General features: G+C 38.3%; 1 protein-coding gene across 4 annotated transcripts in view; it reads left to right on the top strand.

The window, feature by feature from the left end:
- Nucleotides 1–21,549, top strand: part of PIP5K1B (phosphatidylinositol-4-phosphate 5-kinase type 1 beta) — a 105,143-nt gene that overhangs the window by 57,647 nt on the left and 25,947 nt on the right. For all 4 annotated transcript variants that reach the window (XM_031054402.1, XM_031054401.1, XM_005154967.3 and 1 more), the window contains 4 exons: nt 5,382–5,499; nt 9,161–9,313; nt 11,084–11,383; nt 21,292–21,503. In XM_031054402.1, the coding sequence (XP_030910262.1) occupies nt 5,382–5,499; nt 9,161–9,313; nt 11,084–11,383; nt 21,292–21,503 (783 nt within the window). The remainder of the gene's footprint in view (nt 1–5,381; nt 5,500–9,160; nt 9,314–11,083; nt 11,384–21,291; nt 21,504–21,549) is intronic.

The raw sequence follows: 21,549 nt of genomic DNA, 5'->3' as shown, positions 1-21,549 counted from the left end.
TTGCAGCAAGGTAGTAATCAGTATTATGCACTTCCCTTGCTAATATGCTTTATTTTTAGGGTTTAGACCCTTCTTATTGAGGCACTTGTTATGGTTTCTAATATAACTAGTAAGTCTATTAGATGCTGTTGACCTGTATGCACCCTACAGCTACAGTCACCTGTATAGCAAACTGGCTGAATTGCATATTGCTTTCTTGTGATGTTAATGAAATATTATTCAGTGCTTTCTGCTATTTAATGTCAAAAGCTCAGTATTGTATTATGATAACCAAGCTGTGTGGTTCGGTTGATGTGCTGGAGGGAAGGAATGCCATCCAGAGGGACCTTGACACGCTTGTGAGGTGGGCTGATGCCAACCTCATGAAATTTAACCATGCCAAGTGCAAGGTCCTACACCTGGGTTGGAGCAATCCCAGGCACAGCTACAGGTTGGGCAAAAAGGAAATTGGTGCAGCCCTGAGGAGAAGGACTTGGGGGTGTTAGTCAATGAGATAATGAACATGAGCCAGCTTCAGTGTGTGCTTACAGCCCAGAAAGCCAACCGTATCCTGGGTTGCATCAAAAGGAGCGTGACCAGCAGGTCGAAGGAGGTGATCCTGCACCTCTACTCTGCTCTTGTGAGACCCCTCTTGGAGTATTGTGTTCAGTTCTGGTGTCCTAAACATCAAAAGGACATGGAACTGCTGGAACAAGGCCAGAGGAGGGCCACGAGGATGATCAGGGGACTGGAGCACCTCACGTATGAAGACAGGCTGAGAAAGCTGGGGCTGTTCAGCCTGGAGAAGAGAAGGCTGTGTGGAGACCTCCTAGCAGCCTTCCAGTATCTGAAGGGGGCCTACAGGGGTGCTGGGGAGGGACTGTTCATTAGGCGCTGTAGTGATAGGACAAGGGGTAATGGGTTGAAACTTAAACAGCAGAGGTTTAGACTAGATAAAAGGAAGAAATTCTTTACTGTTAGGGTGGTGAGGTACTGGAATGGGTTGCCCAGGGAAGTTGTGAATGCTCCATCCCTGGCAGTGTTCAAGGCCAGGTTGGATGAAGCCTTGGGTGATACGGTTTAATGTGAGATGTCCCTGCCCATGGCAGGGGGGTTGGAACTAGATGATCTTGAGGTCCTTTCCAACCCTAACTATTCTATGATTCTATGATTCTATGACTTTGCTTGTTTTGAAGATATTTACTGTTCACAGGTATATTTCAAAGCTGCCTTGAGGGCAGCTGCTTAGGATAGCATATAGTAACTGAAAGTATAGGAGAATATATAGTGGGAAACGAGGATACTACTACTGGACTTTATGTATGAAAAAAAAGTATGAAAAAAAAACACACACCTATTTGTACAGGTAACCATAACATTTATTTCCATCATGTAGGAAATAGTTGCTTTCCTGAAATGATATATAGAAAATGAATACACCAAAGCACTACCCAGTCTGTCAGTAGGTATTTATTTGGTGCAGTCTGTAAAATTTAACATTTTGATTGTGAAAGAGCAACTTTATCCAAGAACAGGGAAACAGATTGCACACATTTAGTTTTAATATTGGGAGCATTTAACTTTAGATGTTTTATTTTTATTTTAAGATTTTTAAAAGAGCTGCTTTTTAAAAAGAGAACTCTTCACTCTTTTTACAGTATGTACAAGAAGGGTGTACATGGGCCCACAACTACAGTGTGATTGTTTCTTCTGTTAACAGCTACATCAGAGCCTATTATCATTGCAACAAAGATTTGCTACCAAGAGATGCAGTAGGCCTTCTCTGCCACTTCAGATGGGTGTGCTATCTCCTAAGTATGTCCTGCCAGAGTGAGGCCACAGTAAAAAGGCTGCCAACAAACGTATCTGGGTCTCTTGGTTAGCAAAATTCTTGCAAGCCACAGGGTTACCGTTACAAATATAGTTAGTTTTAGTTTGTTTTTAGTTCGATATTGCACCATCCATGCTTTAAATCAACTGTAAACATTTAGTAAAAAAATAGGTCAAGATGAACATACTGTCATTTCTAGGTGTGCTTGATTAAAAAAAAAAAGTCTAAAATTGAAGTATTAAATCGAACTTGCAGAGTAAGTTTAATATGTCTTTTTATTGTTTTACCTGCCAGGCTTTTGCTTTTGTGTGGTCTTACAGCCAAGGTTATTAAAATACCTCATAAGTTACAATTGCTTCCTAATCTTTCCAGCTATATTGCTTGTGGTGGCTTGTACACAGAGACTTGAATTCCTCAGGATTGCCAGAATCAAAGCTGGTATTAAAAGCCTATACTTTGCCTTTCCTAAACTATCTGACAGGAAAAAATAAATGATTACCTCATTTTTTATGATAGAGTTCATTTCTGTTATATCCAAAGCTCTGTTTTGCAGATTAATTTTTTGTCAGCACATCACAGGTGTTTTTCTTCTTCAACTTCAAAGACTTAATTGTCCCCATGAAACTCCCTAACCTGATTAAAAATTGTTATATGTGGTGCTTTGTGCATATACTTTATCCAGTGAAAGTGAAACACCCTTGTAAAATGTGTCAAGAAAATGTGGGGAAAAACCAGAATTCACAAGAGCTAATAAAGTAGATGGTGAATAATTTCATGTCTAAATAAGGTAGAGGTGTATTTACTTCAAGCATTCTGTACAGTAGGAACTGTCCTTTTCAGGCAAGAATAAGGACATACTCAGCCACAAAGAATTTTAAGTTTTCCATTGCTGTAGGAAATTACTGGAGGTGAAGCCAATTTTTCCTGTTAAAAGTAACAACAAAAAAATCTTACGAACTTTCTTCCACCAATAAATCATAAATTCATGTCAGGCTTGCTTCTTGCATCGCACAAGAGCTTACTGTTGGGATCCTGTAAACTATTCTGTTAGGCAGTGAAGCTGAAATGAATTAGTATGTTTAATAGAAAACCTTTAGTAAAATGCATTTTTAAAGATTTTACAAAGAAACTTGTCTGCATAGTGAAATTGACTGTTACACTTGTCATAAATCAAGCTCACATGCTCTAAATACATAAATCGCCTCTGTGTCAATGCTGTTGCAAAATAATTGCTGTTTTGCGATTATTCTGGAATAAATCTCCAGTTACTATGCATTGCTGTCCATCTGTAGACCCAGAATTGATCATTTTACTCTACATGCAGTTATTAAAAGGTTTAGACTCATGGTATTATCATACCAAACCTATCTTCGTTTCAGCATGGTGAAGTTCCAATCATGGTACCTATTCTGGTATAGTAAAGACATGTAATTATTTATTGCCACACTTTCACAAAAGAAGCTTTTAAGTTATGGTCGCAGGACGCAGATTTATAAAGGTAGTTATGTACTGAAAGATAAGACTTTTGCATAAAGTTTAGATGATTAATCTTAGCTGACAGTGATGTGGTGGTTCAGCAGAGAAAACTCTGTTCTGCATCTTAACTGTCAGCTTCTTACAACAGTTAAAGAAATGTATTTACAGGTATGCCTCCAGGTCCCCAGTGTAGCTATATACCCCTGTGGCATCCTCATATTGCAAAAATATTCAGTGAGATGCACCTTGGTATATGAAACTTCATTCAGATGGAACTGTCAATGTTCTGACCAGCTGAAAGACCTTATAAAAAAAAAGCATTTGCCAGTCTTAACTGGAAAGAAAAACTACCAATTTCAGCCTAGCATTCTACTGGTTTTCGTTACTTACTATGTAATGGAACAACAAAATGCATGTGGATTCGATTTTAATGCCTTGAAATTGTGAAACACTATAAAGGGGTCAGATGAGTTCATTAGGACGAGATAGCCTTCACTAGCTGTTAACTGTATGGTTTAGAATGCCAAGAAGTAGTAGTTTTCTAATGGTTTTATATTCATTCTTCGTTTACCACATCTTTTTATTTGTAATTTCCAGATAAAAATCAGGCTTTTTTCCCCCCCTCCTTTTGTCTCCTATTTAAGAGTCTAGAGTATATGCATTATCAGTCTAGAGCCTGAGAAAGCTTGTTCACCAGCTCACACTGCTTAATTAGTAGTTCAGTTCTGTTGGATTTTGGTGGTACATATGCAGGGGCAGCTAAGGTGGGTTGTGTAGGATTCTGTCATCAAATGGTTATTGATGGAAGGTGACAAATTCCTATGACAGGCATTAGTTGTACAAGATCAAGGCTCTTAAATATTTTCGTGATGCTTAATTTGGCCTTTGCAGGAATGTTACTTAGAGTTTATTCCTTTTCATAGCTGTGTGAATTCATAGCTTTTTTCTTTTTGGATATTACTTACTTTGGATATTCTTCTTGCCAGTCATAGAGGTACATGCTGTATTTCTGAATAATTTAGTTAGGGTAAATGACTAAACAAGTACTGGAAGAGCTGATTTCATCCACTTTGTCAAGCCATGGATTTTTTGCTCATTTATCAAACCATTCAGAAACTGACCAAACTTTGTGTTGAAATCATAGCATAGAACTTTTCTACTCAAAAGCCTTCTTTTGGTTCCATCCTAAATGAAACCACAAGCTAGTGGGGTGAGGGTGATGGTGTTGTTTTTGGTTTGTTTGTTTGTTTTCTTCTGGCAGGATTTGCTGCTGACATCGTCCTTCAGCTGACTTGTAGGCTGGTCACCCTAGTCTTTGTACTTCTAGTATGAATCTGTAGCTTGCATATAACTGCATACCATTCTGCAGAATTCCCCTAAGGGTCTGTACCCTGTGTTCCTATTTAACCAGCTGAGCATGTAGGCTAGTGCTGGTTTAGATTGAAGTGAGGTAAAATATATGACTTGACAGGAAGACAAATAGAAAACCACTTTAAAGTCAGAGACTAATGCTGAGAATGCTGTTTCGTAAATAAGGCAGAGCCAATCAGTGTTTACTGGCATAACAAAATGTGTGTAGTCCTGCATCCTTCCCATTGCTCTGGCTGCATGATTCTGCCCTCTGTGCTGTGCTGTCTGTAGTATCCATCTGACTTCCCTGCAAACCAGTTCAGGTCACTGAGCAAGTATGGAGTTGTTTTGCTGCACTAACTTCCAGAATTTTTGCAAGAACTTACATGAGGTGGTGGTGGCCCTTCCTGTGTCAGTAAACTATTAGGCTGGCTTACCTTGGAGGGCTGTGAGAAACTGTAGCATTAGTTAAAATCTGATATTTGTGTAAATGGATATGGGTGATGAAAACAGTCATTCCCTTTAAGGTGCGAAAAAGGAATTTGCTAGCCGTATTGTGTTGTATGTCTCCCAGACATTTCTATTAAACTGACTAATGGTGATAGGGAGGTTTACCTGCATTTGTGACTTTTGTCTCTGAAGGCCGATGGTTGAGTTAAGCAACTTTACAGTAAAACTAGCTGCAAGAAGGAAGTTGCTAAAAAATGCTTTAAAATAATTGGGTTTGGTTTATTTTTGTTTTCAGTGAAGGGAGCAATCTCACCCCTGCTCATCATTACCCTGACTTCCGATTTAAGACGTATGCACCTCTTGCCTTCCGCTATTTCAGAGAACTTTTTGGTATCAAGCCTGATGATTACTTGGTAAGAGACTGCAGTTTTCTTTTGAGTTACAAATTATTATAATATGTACTAGTTTCATAGTGAAAGAAAAGAATGCTTTAATGGTGCCCAAATAGATAATAAATTTTATTCGTGAAGTAGTTCATAACTAGTGAATGCTTTTAGTGTTTTACAAAAATTTTAATTCTGCATCTTTCCGGTAAAGATCTGCCTCACTAGTTGACTAGTATTAATGGACTTGAGTCATTCAGGTTTTGGTTCTAGAGAATCTATAATCAGTAGCTGTGTGACTTCTACTAATTCAGTTCTAATAAAGTGCTCTTGTATTATTTACATTCATTTCATTAAATGTTTGTCTGCAGAACTTCCCATGTAGCCTTGAGAAAAGTGTGTGGCAGGCCACAAAAGAAGTGCTTCAGAATATCGCCTTCACTCTCTGTCTTTTATAGGTCTTTTATAATTTGAAGACTTACTTCTCCTTAGCATTGAGCTGTTTAAATGAGAAAGAAGAGATGTATTTGCTGCTGTCATAAAAGCAGTCTTTACTTGGTAAAATGACTTTGTGCACTGTCAGGAACAAGGATCCACTATTTTACTTAACCAGTGGTTCTGCTTTTGGAAGGGTAGTGTTAAAGAGCTAAATTTTCTAGATATTTGCCTCATGTCTAGTTTGTCTCATGGCAGTCCACCCAACAAATCAGGGTTCCAGTATAAATTAGCACTTTTATATGTCAGTTTTATGTTAACTCATTCTTTTTAATTTTAAAGCTATTCTCCCTTGTCCTATCACTGTATGTCCTTGTCAGAAGCTCCTCTCCAGGTTTCTTGTAGGCCCCCTTTAGTTAGTTGAAGGCTGCTATAAGGTCTTCCCAGAGCCTTCTCTTCTCCAGGCTGAGCAAACCCAACTCTCCCAACTTGTCTTCATAGAGGAGTTGCTCCAGCCCTCTGATCGTCTTTGTGGCCCTCTCCGGGACTCGCTCAAGCAGTCCAAGGTCCCCCTTGTGTTGTTGCCCCCAGAGCTGAGAGCAGTACTGCAGGTGGGGTATCATGAAAGCAGAGTAGAGGGGGAAGATCACCTCACTCAATCCGCTGGTTATGCTCCTTTTGATACAGTCCAGCATATGGTTGGCTTTCTGGCCTATGGGCACACACTGCTGGCTCATGTTGAGCTTTACATCAGCTAACACCGCCAAGTCCTTCTCCTCACGGGTACTCTAAATCCTTTTATCCCCCAGCCTGTACTGATACTGGGGGTTGCCCTGAACCACATGCAGAACCTTGCACTTGGCTTTGTTGAACCTTATGAGGTTCCCATGGGCCCACTTCTTGAGCTTCTCAAGGTCCCTCTGGATGGCATCTCAGTGTGTTGACCGCACCACGCAGCTTGGTGTCATTGGCAGTCTTACTGAGGGTACATCGATCCCACTGTCCATACCACCAGCAAAGATATTAAACAGCACCAGTCCTCATACCAACTCCTGAGGAACACCACTCATCACTGGTCCCCACTTGAACATTGAGCCATTGACTGCATGTTTGCACTTTGAGTGCGAACTTCCAGCCAAGTCCTTATTCACTGAGTGGTCCATCCATAAAATCCATATCTCTCCAGTTTGGAGAAGAGGACATTGTGAGGGACAGATGTATCATTATGTAATAAGTTGCTTATGGATTTGGCAAAGAATTAAGTATGCGGGCAGTGTTGTTAGCTACTAAAAAGATTGCACTTCCTAGAGTAAAGCTGTTGTTACTAGCAACTTATATTCCATCTAAGGAAGCATTTGCAGTAGCATCAGTTAAAGCTTATAGAATGACTGCGTGCTGCTGTTACAAGATTTGTGACACTGATAAATTACAAAATGTCTGAAGGAAATTTCCAGTAAAGGCAGCTTATTGCAAATTCTTTTCCTTCTTGGCACAGCAAAAGACTCTAGTGGTATGTTTCCAAGAAAAGGGGGCAAGTAGAGAAGCTAGCGTCAAGAATAAGTACACCTTCATTTCTTGAAAATGCAAAAGCAGACTGCCTTCAACAAACAGATATTTTTCTGAAATACAGTTGGAATTTCAGTGTGTGTTGTGGTAACTGATGTAGGCATCTGTGAGGGTTAGCAGGTCAGGATCTATTTCTGTTGTTTCTGGTTCTAAATGGGCAACACTTTGCAATCAGAGCTGGTCGCAATCCCTTGGGGTCCAGAGGCAAATGTGATCAGAGGGGATACTATGGTTGTGAAACAAAACTAGTTTTAGTTTGGGCTCCTTTTCCAAATTGGTCATGAACAAAAACATCTGTTTAAGAGTTTGTTCACAATAGTATGTGTCAAAATTCTGGCTGAACAGACTCCCTTGTTTCTGTGAAACGTGGATCTATCATATTGTGAGTGAGGTTCCAATTCTAGTGTGTAAAATACGTATAACAATATGCCAAGGGAAAGGTAAAGTAAAAAGAGGAGAAATTACAGCAAGCATATGTGAGTTGTCACTGTTGTTTTGCAGTGAAAAAAGCCCAAGGATTTATAGTTTCACCTTTTCCAAAGAGTTTAAGCTGTAATGTTCTATAGAAGTCAAGCTCAATAACAAGGGTGCATATATTTGAGCAGCTGGTAGAATTAATTGTCACCTCCTGGGGTACTGGTATTTTTTGGTCATAAAGTACTTAACTGCCAGGGACTTGAGGATTTTCTTTTTAGTTTTGATTTGGCTTTCACAAGCATTCAGTCAAAACTAGCTGGGCTCTTTGTATAGCAGCAGAATTCAACTGTAAACCAGCACAGTTTGGGTTAATAACTTGTGCTTACGCTATACTGTTTTATTGAGCTTTAATGTTTAAGATAATTGGTTTCAAATGCTTACAACAATAAAAATTACTCATGAAGCTTTATATATTTTGGTAAGAAAAACGCGGGTTGCAATACAACTACTGATTTGTGCAGAACGTCTGTTATTACACACCAGTATTGTTCTATCAGTAAACAAGGGCAAGTGTAGGATTAATAAGGAAGGACTCTGTATTAATTGGAACTGAGTGAACTTGGAGAATGAGGGTGAAAAAGAAAACATTTTTATAGCTTGCAAAACTCTCTTAAAAACTGTGATAATGGAAAAGCCTCAGTTAGAGCTAGGATAAGAAAATGCATTAAAGCAGTGCTTAGAGTCCATGGGAAGCATGCTTCTTTAGTTCAGGTTTTCACAAAAGAACATACTTATTAGATTGTATCACTTTTCTTTGCTATCACCAGTTTTTTAAATCAATGGCAAGACTCCAGTTGAATTTAATGAAAGCTGTTTTCAAGAAACAAAACTGTGTTTTCTTGTGGAGTCACTCAACTCATCTTCGGCAATACACAATAAACCAGATATTTGTCACTAAAACCATTAAGTCCTTTTGCTCTGAGAAGACTGGATGACATACTGTACTGCTAAGAATAATTCCCTGGTGCCTACGCTACTCACAATTCACATCCTGTGTAATTTTGTTTCTTTTAAAGACTGAAGCCTTAAAATATTGGCCTAGAATTTTAACTGTAAATTTACACTGCTGTAAATTTAGGGTTTCTGTGATTGAAGACTAAAGAATAAGTTCCATGATTCTCTTGTGCCTATCTGAACCTGCAGTTCTTTGTTTTAAAAATGTGTTTGAATAAAGCATGCATTGGCAGTGAAAACCAATTTTTATTTCTTTCAGTACTCCCTCTGCAGTGAGCCTTTAATAGAATTATCCAACCCAGGTGCCAGTGGGTCCTTATTTTTTGTAACTAGCGATGACGAGTTCATCATCAAAACAGTTCAACACAAAGAGGCTGAGTTTCTTCAGAAGCTCTTGCCAGGTTACTATATGGTAAGTAATTTAAGTCTGTATTTTACCTGTGGCATTCCTGTTTCATGTCACACTTCTGAAGATTTAGTTTCATTTGGTTTTCAATCCTTCATTGGCTTTATCCATGTTTCTTAATATTTTTGTAATTTTTTTTACCCCATATGGAATGAATAAATATAAATCAAGAATATATTTAAGATAATAATAGCTGCTGTTTTAGCATTGAAGATGAAACCGAATGTCGTCTTCTGATTTGATACCAAACTTCGCTTCTAGTAAGTTAGTGACAAAAAAAAAGGTTTCTAAATTTCTAATTTTACCTTTTTTCTCCATTTTGTGTTTGTTGATCCTTTGCATTTCACTCAGTGGACAAAGAAACTAGACTGGTCAGTTTCACTTTTGTTTCTGGATTAGTTATAGTTTCAATTTCTTGTGTGTTAAAACAATGATGTAAAAATATATTTATAAGTATAGTTTGTTCAAAACTTTATTTTTAAACTGAGCTTTTTGAGGGCAAATGCTAAGTCGATTGTATTGTTTTATGTGTGTCCGTCATCAGAAAGGGAAACCGTTGAACCAAAGTAAATAGAACTTGATTCTCCTTTTTAAACAAAAGCCACTCATATATGACTGTATGACCTTTGTAGGTCCCTTCAAACCCAAGCTATTTTATGGTTCTATACATACAAACAGGTATTCTTCCTTACTCTTCTTTCTTTGGTTTCTTAAGTAGACATTAGAAAAGTTACCCTCTCATTTGTACTAAAAATGAGGAATATTATCATTATTACACTGAAACACATGGATTCACTGTTTATTTAAAAAAAAGGCACTGTCAGCATCAAAAAGAGCAATGGTGGGTGGTACTTTTTCTGTTGTTGTTTCTAATCTTGATAATCAGCTTAGTATAAGTTTGAGTTAGTGCAAGTGAATATAAGGCCACTTTGCTTTGTTCCTGAGAACTTTATTCTCACTGCTACCATATGCAACAGTTTCTAAAGCATAAAACTTTAATTACTGTGATTATTTCCTTTGAAAGCATTTTCTTCCCATAGTTGTATATTGTGACTTATTAAGCTTATAAAATGTGAAGTTGTTTTTCCCATCTTACTTTTCATACCAAAAACTGCGAGTAGTTTTAGGAGGATTTTTACTCTCACCTCTTTTATCCTCTACTAGTTGTTTGGGGTTTTTTTTTGCCTATTGTAGAATTTGGGTTATGTTGCGCTTCTCTGATGATCAGTTGTGGTTCTGTTACGACCTTACACACCTGTGGAGACAGCTTGGTCATTTGGCACTAACATTTAATGTGGAAAGCCTTGTGGAGACAGGGGTTCTGTTTTTCAGAATCCAAGTCAAGGTAATGAGAACTACATTTGACCAAAATTCTTCCATCAGGTGAAATGCAAAGTTGTTCAAGTCAGAATAAATAAACTGAAACTTTGGAAGTGTTGTGGTTTAAACTGTACCATCTACTAGAAAGAAAATTAACTCTGCCTCAGCTGAAATGAGCAGAGGGATGCTTTAGGCTGTTCTTTTTGTCTTCTAGTCTGCTCTTTCATGGAATGTGAGAAAGACAAATCTGACATAAATGCAGTTACTGCTTAGCTCTTGGCCTGTGTTCCTGGCAAAAAGCAGTATTTATGCTAGCTGTCTCAAATACAGTCTCACAAAGAAAATTAATTGGTCAAAGAAATAGTACTGGATAAGAAAACATGTACAGTTTTTTTATGTTTATTAATGTCCTTTGGTATTGAAAATAGATATATTTAACGATCTCTTTTGTTTTAGAATCTGAACCAGAATCCAAGGACTCTTCTACCCAAGTTTTATGGGCTGTACTGTGTTCAGTCAGGAGGCATTAATATTAGGATTGTTGTCATGAACAATGTTTTGCCTCGAGCCTTGAAAATGCATTTCACATATGACTTGAAAGGCTCCACATACAAACGGAGAGCATCAAGAAAAGAGAGGGAGAAGTCCAACCCTACATTCAAAGACTTGGATTTCTTACAAGATATGCATGAAGGGTTGTATTTTGACTCTGAAACACACAGTGCACTAATGAAAACACTACAGCGGGATTGTCGGGTAAGTAAAAAACTACTATTTCAACTTCTGTGTTTGCATCTGTTCTATATTTAGCTCAGCAAAACAAAGGGTGGGATGTGGCTTTGTAAGTTTAACCTCCATTCCTTTTCTATGGAATTTAATTAGGAAAACCTGTGAACATCAAAGCACCGGTGAAGCCAGTATTTTAGTTAAGCAGCTGGGATCTGGGGTCATGGAATCATAGATGGGAGTTGGAAGGGATCCACAACAGTCATCAAGTCCAACTCCTGATGCCCAAAGGACAATCTGAAAATTAAACAGTATATCTAATACTGTTGTGCAAATAATTCTTAAACACCAACAGGCTTGGGGCTGTGATCACCCCCTGGGGAACTAATTCTAGAGCTTGACCACCCTCTCACTGGAGAACTTTTTCCTAGTATCCAATCTGAAGTTCCCTGAGCAGCTTTAAGCCATTCCCTCACATCCTGTCACGAGGTACCAGAGATCAGAACCAGCCTTTCTGCTCCCCTTGTGAGGAAGCAGTAAACACCTATGAGATCGCCCCTCAGTCTTATGTTCTCTAAGCTGAAGAGATCTAATCTCCTCATTGATTCCTCACAAATTAAGTCCTCTAGTACTTTCACCAGCTTTGTTGCTCTCCTTCAGACAAATGCTAATATTCTTATATTGCTTTTATTCTGTGGAGCCCAAAGCTTTATACAATACTTGAGGTGAGGCAGCACCAATGCTGACTGTACTGGGACAATCTTTCAACCAGTTGGCTATACTGTGCTTAATGCACCCCATGATAAGGTTGGCCATTTTGTATGGCAGGGCACGTTGCCAACTCACTGAATTTATCATCCAGCAAAACCTCGAGATCCCATTCTTCATGCTGTCTCCCTATTTGTCTGTACATCTAGTATTACACTGATCCATCTGTGGATCAAATTACTGTAGGAAAGTAGTCCAGTAGAGGGTTTTTAGATTCTAGTTCTTGCTTTCCACTAATTTGGAGATTTTAATTATTTTTTTCTGAGGCACAATTAGCCCTGTCTACTGTTGCTACATATGCTAACAGAGCTTGTAACATATGCTAACAAAGCTTGTAACATATGATAGCAAGCTTGTAGAGCTGCAAGCTCAGTACTGCTTCAGTAAGTCTGTAAATTAACAAGAACTAGGAAACTGAAGGGTGTGTGTGTGTGTCTAGTGTCAGCTGTCTTATTTCTGGAGCAAAGTAATTTCTTCCTCAGTGAAAGGTAGTGCTTAGTGTCTACATAACAGTTTCAAGACAAGAGAAGGATACCTGCCAGTGTTCTTTGAGAGGACTTTAGTGAATGGACTCAGTGCCTATTGTGGACAGAGAAAACTGCTGTAAAATAGATTTTTTTTCTGTTCAAAGGTAAGAAAATATGAAGTAGGTGAAAGGGGAGTTATCCAGGTCTCAGAGTTTCATAAGGTTCACAGTTGTGGTGGAAAGAAAAGATTGTCTTTGTGTAAGAGGAATCCTGAGTGTTGCATAATAAAACAAGTCATCACATAGAAGAGGCATCTTGAAGTCAGTCTGTTGTTTGCTGCCATCTGTGGTTCAAGATGGAAAGCGTTGTTTCTGCACATGAATAGTAGTTTTTGTTTAATTATCACAGAAGTCTGCAATGTCTTGTGCTTGGTTTGAAAAGCTGGATGATCTCATGTTCAGCTGCATGTGCAGGGTGAACCATTTATCTAACACCACACATTGTTCTTTCTGTAGCCCCTTGCAGTGAGTGTTTCCTGAGCTCCTGCCATGTGTGATAATGCAAAATGTCACATCTGGGGATCTGGATGCCCTTTTGTGCATCCTCCCACTTGTCAAAGGTTACACAATCAAAGCCGGGGGGAGGGGGTCTATTATATGAAAATAATACATGGAATCTAAAAGACGGAACTGGACTAGAAAGTGAAAACAAGAATCAATCATTTCATTGTTACATAGACAGGGTACTCTTACTGGTTCTTTGAAAGTATGGGTAAATTCTTGCTACATATTACTTGAGTGCTCAACTATCGTGTTTCTCAGTGTGTTAATCATAGATTAAGAACTCTGAAATTAGTCTGGAGTTCTTAAAGGTCCAGCTAAATCTTTCTGCCTTTATGGTATAGGGGTGGCTATTTAGCATGAGTGGTAACTGACCTAGGTTTTTAGGGCTTCAGAACTTGCCATCTCTTTCTCATTTTATTCCAAAGTAAAAAAGTTAGTGTAGACGCTGGAATTAAAATTCATAAAAGAAAGGAAATGAGCTTGCCAATATTTTAGGACTAAAAAAATCCCTTAAATTTCATTGCTTAAATTTAGATTTTCGTTGTTCATATTTGTAATCAGAATCAGTAAGCAATGTTTAGTTTTTTTTTACCTGCTTCTTCAATATAAACATTCCAGGCTGGTAGGCCCCGTCCTCCTTAAGCTCTGTCACGAAGTACAGAAGCCTGGCAGAACTTGCTGGTGATGACAAAGATGGTGGTGGGGACCTGCTGTGATCTGTGTCTGCTGTCACTGTATCACCCACCCCTTTCAACAACAGGCCCTCATTTTCTTTGGTCAGCCTTTTACCACTAATACAGCAGTAGAAGCTCTTCTCTGTGCCCTTGACAGTCCCTTGCAAATCTCAATTCTGTCTGAGTTTTGGCTTCCTTGACAGTAATTGCCATATTCCTATGTGCCCAGGCAGTGCTTGTCAGTTCCTCTTTTGTAGCCTGTGTGTCCTCCTCTATCCTATATGCTGCCTTTTCACATACAAACTGTAGCTTCCTTGCTTAGCTGAGCTGGCCTCCTTATGTATCTCCTCAGCCTGACACAGAGCATCTTACCAGCTAACATAGAGCTCCCTCCCCAGAGAAAGGCAGTAGAAGGTATGGCAGTGGTGGACCACTGCTGGAGTATCAGATCTTGTCTACCTTCCTGCAGCTCCCATAAGGGAGGTATATGATCTGCCCGATTAGAGGATGGAGCTGAGTGGCTTGTGGCGGTCTGTCATGGTCTGGTGTCTCCAGCAGCAGCTCCAGATGATGTTCTGGGACAAATACAGCTTGTTAGTGTTCTCCAGCTCCTGCATTCCCCTGCTTGTTACGTTCATCACACAGTAGGAGATAGGTCAGAAAGCTCTGCACACAAACCATTTCACACTTTTTGCAGCTTAGCTAAACCAAGAAGTGTAACATTACGCAGTATTCCTAAAGATGTAATATTCCTGAGTTTATCATACATAGAATATAAACAACTGAAAATTTGAACTAGCTTTCAAATTCTGAACTATTGTTGAGACTTATAGCTATCTTATCCTTGACAGTAGGCACTATCATAGTTACTGGGGGTGTGGGAGTGGTGAGACAGGGAACACACTACAGGCAAATGGTGCTAAAAATAAAGAATTTCACTTGTCTGAACAGCTTTCCTAAAAATCTTCGGTTTGAAGCCTTACTCATTTCAGAGTTCTTTAATTTGTAAAGCTTGTGTGTCTGTATTTTGTACAGTGGTAAATACTGAGACTATTGGAAGGTAGTTTCAGTAGCTGTGATTTATTTTTTGTAATCATGCTCTTTGCTAGTCTGATTATTGTATAAAATTATTAAGTATTTAAGAATAGATGAGACTCTTCAATTTCCAAAATTAGTCTTATAAATATTAACAGAAATTGTTCTGCTCATGAATGAGACAAACAATTAAAAGTTTTCTAAAAAGTAAGATTTAAATAATCTTTATTGATTCCTTCTTCACCTCTTTCTGTAAGACGTGTCTTGCTGCGGACAAGGAAACCAAAACCTTTCCCAATGATCAAAGGTTGACTTGCTGTTGTTCCCTCTGTGGCAGAACACTGAAATTTTGTAGTCGACTTCTGCATTAGAAAATTATGAGAATGATTAGATGCCTTATAGGAATATTGCCAGGATTATTTAGCTAATATCTCCACTTTAATCTGGAGGATAGTTTGTGGATGCCATTTTTTGGTTTGTGGTCAGAAAAGGAGTTCATGTCATGGAGGTTTTTCTTTCTCATTGCTTAAAATCTTTCAAGACAAGGACAAAATGCATTGCTACTAAGACTTCTAATTAGAACTGGAAGCCAAACAACAGAATTCATAGAATATTTGTTTTGTGTTGAAGCAATGCTGACAGAGATCTCATATGATCAATTTATTCACTGGATTTTTCAACACCCTTGGTAGTGTGGGAAGTTGTTGATTTTGTCTTTTTTTTCTGCCTCAAAGGTTCTACACAGATTATTCTTTTCATTTCAGTGACCCATTCTACAGTGTGTCCTTACAAACAGTAGTGTTGACGCAACTTGAAGGAGTATTGAATTTGCAGTACAAATCAGAAATAATAAATAGCATGTAATGAAAGAATGTGCTAATCTTAGATGAAGGGGCCCTTTGTCAAAAAAGGTAGTTTAAGGAAAGTGGGCATGTACTGATACTGCCGATCTCTTGTATCTTTAAGTATTATCACTCCTGTAGTATCAATTTAAATTCAAATTTCTCTTCATTTCTACTTTGGAAATCAGAAATAAGATTGTAATTCTTGGGAGTTAACAGTATAGGAGTTAACAGTATAATTAACAACATGTTTTAAGAATTCTGTTGAAATGAGAAGTGACTCCACATGTGCTTTGGAGGGGTTGATGATTCATTTTCACAGGATAGATTGTTTCTAAACCAGACCCATTGCTAGGCGTTTGACATTTGCACAATTGTTGAAAAAATGCTTATTATGCAAATAGTACTTTATTTTGTGGGATTTTTTTTCTTTATATATTTCCTTGTGTTGGAGAGTAATTATTGATTCAGTGTAGAATCAATCTTCTTTATGTCAGTTTCTATGTCACATTTCCAAAATGCTTGTAGAAGAGGAAATACTTGCATGCATGGTTAACCTCTTAGGGTTTTTTTGTATTTCATGAATTTGTGAAATTATATTTTTAGTAGCATTTTCCTTAATTCTTTTAAGAAAATTACCTGCTGACTTGAGGTTTTTTTGCATGTTTTATGACGTAAATGTAGATTTCTCTGACAGACATACACAGCTTGGGCTGGCTGCATCTGAAATAAAAATTCCTTGGCAGGAATACATGCTCTGCTCTATTAATCAGTGGCTGAGATAGCTGAAATAACCCCATCAAAGATGATTCACAGAATGCTTTAACATCTGATTAGCTCAGATGAAAAACTGATCCAGGGAATTATTTTTCCACGTTTTGAAACAATGTATTTTGTGATGCCATCTCACTGTGGGTTTTATGTGGTATGAAAGCAAAATAGTGCTTAAGGCTAGAAGGGGATAAGTGACACTTGCCGTCTGAAAGTTGTCAAAACTGCCAAAGCCAGTCTTGTAAGCAGTACTTGGTGACCAAGTGACAACATTGTGCTAACAGAATCTGTGTAGCTAGTGAAATACAGAAATACAGATTAGATGAACAATTTATTGTCAAATTAATTAATTGCATGTTTAGTTGTCATTGAATACAACACTTAATCATGCTGTGTACTAACAAATAAGAATATTTTTGCTGGAATCTTCCAATGCCATTTTGCTAGCAAGGTGCATTTTGGAGCAGTTATATGGGTAAAGACTGGATTTCCCTCACTTTTACTATATGAGGAGTGTATTTCTGGGATGTAACATCAGTTTCTAGTGATCTCACATGGATGACAGAATCATAGAATCATAGGATAGTTAGCGTTGGAAAGGACTTCAACATCAGATGTTGACTGCAGGACTTTCTCAGTTTGCTATGATACAGCCTTTTAATACTGTGATTTGTTTGTTTTTCATTAGATTAGGATCTCATTTTGGTACGTTCTTAAAAACTTGCTGCTGCTTCTCAAAAGCAGTTCTATCTAAAATCATTGAAACTTCTTGCAAGCAACCCTTTACCCAGGAAAAAGCTTACGATTCTGTACATATGTGAGGACCTTTCAGATATATTCAGCTAGAAATTCCACTGTCTGAAATTTGTCTTAATACAGACTAAAGAGTTTGACATGAAGTACGTTCTTGTTGAATGCTGGTGTCTGATATTCCTTGTTATTTAGGTTGTTTTGTGTGAGGCTTTTTTCTTAGAAACAAATAGGGAAGTGAAACATGCTTAGGTCAGAAGATGTGTATTTGCATAAGGACTGGTTGATTTGGTTATCAAATTTCTAAGGGGAGATAACCAGAACTGTGTATCAAACCAGTAGGCAGACAGAGGGGTAGATACTGTTATGACATCCTGAAAACTTTGTAGTTTACACAGTCCTGCATCTGAGTAGGACCATGAATAGGGTATCCCAGTGACAAGACCTGAAATTTGTATGCTGTGAGCTATTTGTAAGAATCTGTACAGAAGTTAATTCATTGGATGTGCAGGTGTTTCACTTTTATACTGAATTGGAATAATACTGGAATAATAAAAAAAAAGCTACTTATTTTTATTACATTTTTCAGTAATCTTAGAACAAAGTCATAAATAGTCAAAGAATAGTCCATTTTAGACTACAAGTAGTAAGGGTTTAAGTGACAGTGGTGAATTGATGCACTCAGAAATATTAATTTTACTGCATAAAAAGTACACTGTTAAAGAAGCAGCAACACATTATACCACAGCCTTCCACGAGGCTACATCCATGAGCTTATGTAATTAGGGCAGTTAAATCATGATGTGTCTAATGTAATCTAATTCAAAAGGTGCTAAAGAATAGTCTGAAGACAGAGCTGTCAGCTAGTACATTCATAATTCTAAAACAGGAGTAGCAATGCTTTTTCCAAGCCTGACTAGCTGCTGTAACCTGGCTTTGCATAAACAGTGTTGCTGACTGTACTACTAAGGTAGATATTTTTGCAGATGATTAATTGGCATGGTTTTTTTTGGGTTTAATCTGGGTTTTTGTTGGTTTTTTTTTCAATCTACCTAGAATCTACTCTCAGTATTTGTTGGCTGACATCCACTGATTACACACTTCTAATGAATGCATTATATACTAATTTCTTTTTGAGAAAGTCTGAGTAAAAGATAGCAATAAACAATCAATAAAGTCTAGAACTTATTTGGCACCCAGTGCCTGTACCTTTGTACCTATTAGTTGCACTATTTTTACAATTCATAATTGTAAACCAAGAAGTTATTCTAGTGAGTGTTATCCCACACAATGCTAAATAGTATTTAATTTCATTAGATTGGAATTAGATTACATTTCATCGTCATGGTGTATGGTGATTTAGAAATACGCTTTTTTGTCCTGTCTGAAATCCTGTGTGAGCTCTGTCATCAGAGGATGCTCTGGAGTACTGAGAGTCATAGGTTAGCAGCCTCCGTCTTGTTCCACTTGAACTACCCCACCTCTGTGCAGGATTATTCCAAGAAAGATGTTTTATAAACTCTTCACTTGTGTCTAGAAATCCAAATGAAGCTGTGCCTTTCTATATTTAGATTACAGTGTGTTATTTTTTGTTTCTTCACCTTGAATGCTTAAAATAGTGCTAAAATTAAGATGCCATGTTCTTAGTGGAAGAGAAATGCCAGAGATTTAAAAGAACTCAGCTGTAATTGTACATTTGGCTTCTACTTCACATAACGAGTACGTAAGAAGTATTGATGGAGTGGAACAGAACTTTCCTACCTCTGCCTATATACTTTTAGCATTGGAGTTAAAATTATCCCTAGGAATGTATTAAGTAGTAGATTCCCTTTTCCTCCACATACAGTTTCACAGACCACTAGACTTTTCCTGGTGATTGCCAAAAAAAAAATCTCATTTTGGATTTGCAAAATGTGTTTCAGAGGTCACAAGCCATCTTGGTGTTTCATGTAAAAAATATTTATACTTTGATAGCCTTCATCAACATTACGTACTTGCAGTTACTGCTCTTTATTTGTCATCTCTGCAAAATCAGAATTTGTTCTCATTCATGTAAAAAGATATGCTATTGCCTCTTGATTCTGATGAAAAATTATATGAATTATTTGTTGCTGAGTTCCATGACGTGAAGGAGAGGTAAGTGGCACAGCATGTTCTTCCTGGTTGCTACCAGTTTTATTCCTTCACTTAGCATTGCTGCTATGTAAAATATTGAACACAGTTTGGTTATATTGCTAGATGCGATTGCAGACTATTATAGTTCACCTTTGCATAGTGACTTGAATTGTATTTCCTTTTAATGGCAGTATGTCAGACATCATAATGATGTAACTGACTAGAAGCGTGACCAGCAGGTCGAAGGAGGTGATCCCGCCCCTCTACTCTGCTCTCGTGAGACCTCACTTGGAGTATTGTGTGCAGTTCTGGTGTCCTAAACATAAGAAGGACATGGAACTGTTGGAACAAGTCCAGAGGAGGGCCACGAGGATGGTTGGGGGACTGGAGCACTTCCCATATGAAGACAGGCTGAGAAAGTTGGGGCTGTTCAGCCTGGAGAAGAGAATGCTACGTGGAGACCTCATAGCAGCCTTCCAGTATCTGAAGGAGGCTATAGGAATGCTGGTGAGGGACTGTTCATTAGGGACTGTAGTGGTAGGACAAGGGGTAATGGGTTGAAACTTAAACAGCAGAGGTTTAGATTGGATATAAGGAAGAAATCCTTTACTGTTAGGTTGGTGAGGCACTGGAATGGGTTGCCCAGAGAGGTTGTGAATGTTCCATCCCTGGCAGTGTTCAAGATCAGGTTGGATGAAGCCTTGGGTGATATGGTTTAGTATGAGGTGTCCCTGCCCATGGCAGGGGGGTTGGAACTAGATGATCTTGAGGTCCTTTCCAACCCTAACTATTCAGTGATTTCATAATTCTGTAATACATATGCATGCAATAAGAAAGGGAACTTGCCTACTGACAGAGGCAAAATGGTTGATAGAGCTAGAAGAGAAAGCTGTTTGATTAAGTCATGCTTCAGAAATAAAACTGCCTGTCATGGTTTGAGCATGTTTTGAGGGTGTTTTTGTTCAAGGTTTTTTCCAGCCAGGTGGAGGAGGGGAGGCCAGGGAGGAAGGAGAGACAGGGCACCTGACCCAGGCTAGGCAATGAGATATTCCATACCATAGCACGTGATGCCCAGGATGGATACTGGGAGAGAGAGCTGGAGGGGGGAGCTGGAGAGGAAAATGGAGGAGGGAGCACGCGGTGCTCAGCCGGGCAGGGTGGAGTGAGTTATGGGTCGGTGGCTGGTGGGGTGTTGTATTCTTTTCACTTGCTGTTTGCTGTATCATTATTATTTGTAGTAGTAAATGGCAGTAGTGATTTTGTGTTATGCCTTAGCTATTAAACCGTTCTTATCTCAATCCGTGGGGGCTACATTCTTTGGATTCTCCTTCCTAACTCTCCGGGAGTTGGGGGACTTGGTTTAAACCACGACACTGCCTAATAATGATGCGTGATTTTTTGCACCAAAATTCCATCCACTGTTAATGAGACAGTGGTAGCAAATGCTTTTTTTGACACTTGAAAATTCTCCAAGTATACTTTCTCAGTTATAAATAGGAGGTGGAGGAGAGGTAGAGAGTAGTGTAGGAAAAATGCTCTGTAAAGTCTGGAACATGCATTAGCAATGACTTTAAAGATGTTTGTAGTTCATTAAGTGTATGGTGGAACTATTATTTGCTATAAATAAAAAAGGTGCTCACTGGACTTACATTCCTTGACTACAAAGTGACACTGGGTTACCATTCAGCTACACATCCTTCATGCCCACTTGTAACAAAAGCATTGAGCTAATTAGATAGCTAGCACTTTGACTTATGTGGAGGTTTTTTTTATATTAATGTCTGATAATATATATTAATATATTTTTAATTATAATTTTACACATTTTGCTAATAAGATAAATTGGTGCTTTGAAGGACTGTTTCTACTTAAGTTTTCAAAATAATGCTGTGTAATTCATATTGTATGTAGTCTTCATTTGTTTTAGTACAGCTGTTTCTTCTTTGTTGATAGGTTCTAGAAAGTTTTAAGATCATGGATTACAGTTTGCTATTGGGAATCCACATACTGAACAGTACCATGAAGGAAAAAGAGGGAGAGAGTTCCCAGAGTGCATCGGATGCAAAGCGTCCTGGGGGGCAGAAAGTTCTCTATTCCACAGCCATGGAGTCTATACAGGGCCCTGGAAAGACGGGAGACTCTGTCACCACAGGGACAACAAACACGTAAGTGCCAGAATGTGTGCTTAAGGTTACCATTAAAACTTGAATG

This window comes from Melopsittacus undulatus, chromosome Z (genome assembly GCF_012275295.1).
Source record: "Melopsittacus undulatus isolate bMelUnd1 chromosome Z, bMelUnd1.mat.Z, whole genome shotgun sequence".
Classification (NCBI taxonomy): Eukaryota; Metazoa; Chordata; class Aves; order Psittaciformes; family Psittaculidae; genus Melopsittacus; species Melopsittacus undulatus.
This window is presented reverse-complemented; position numbering and strand designations above follow the sequence as displayed.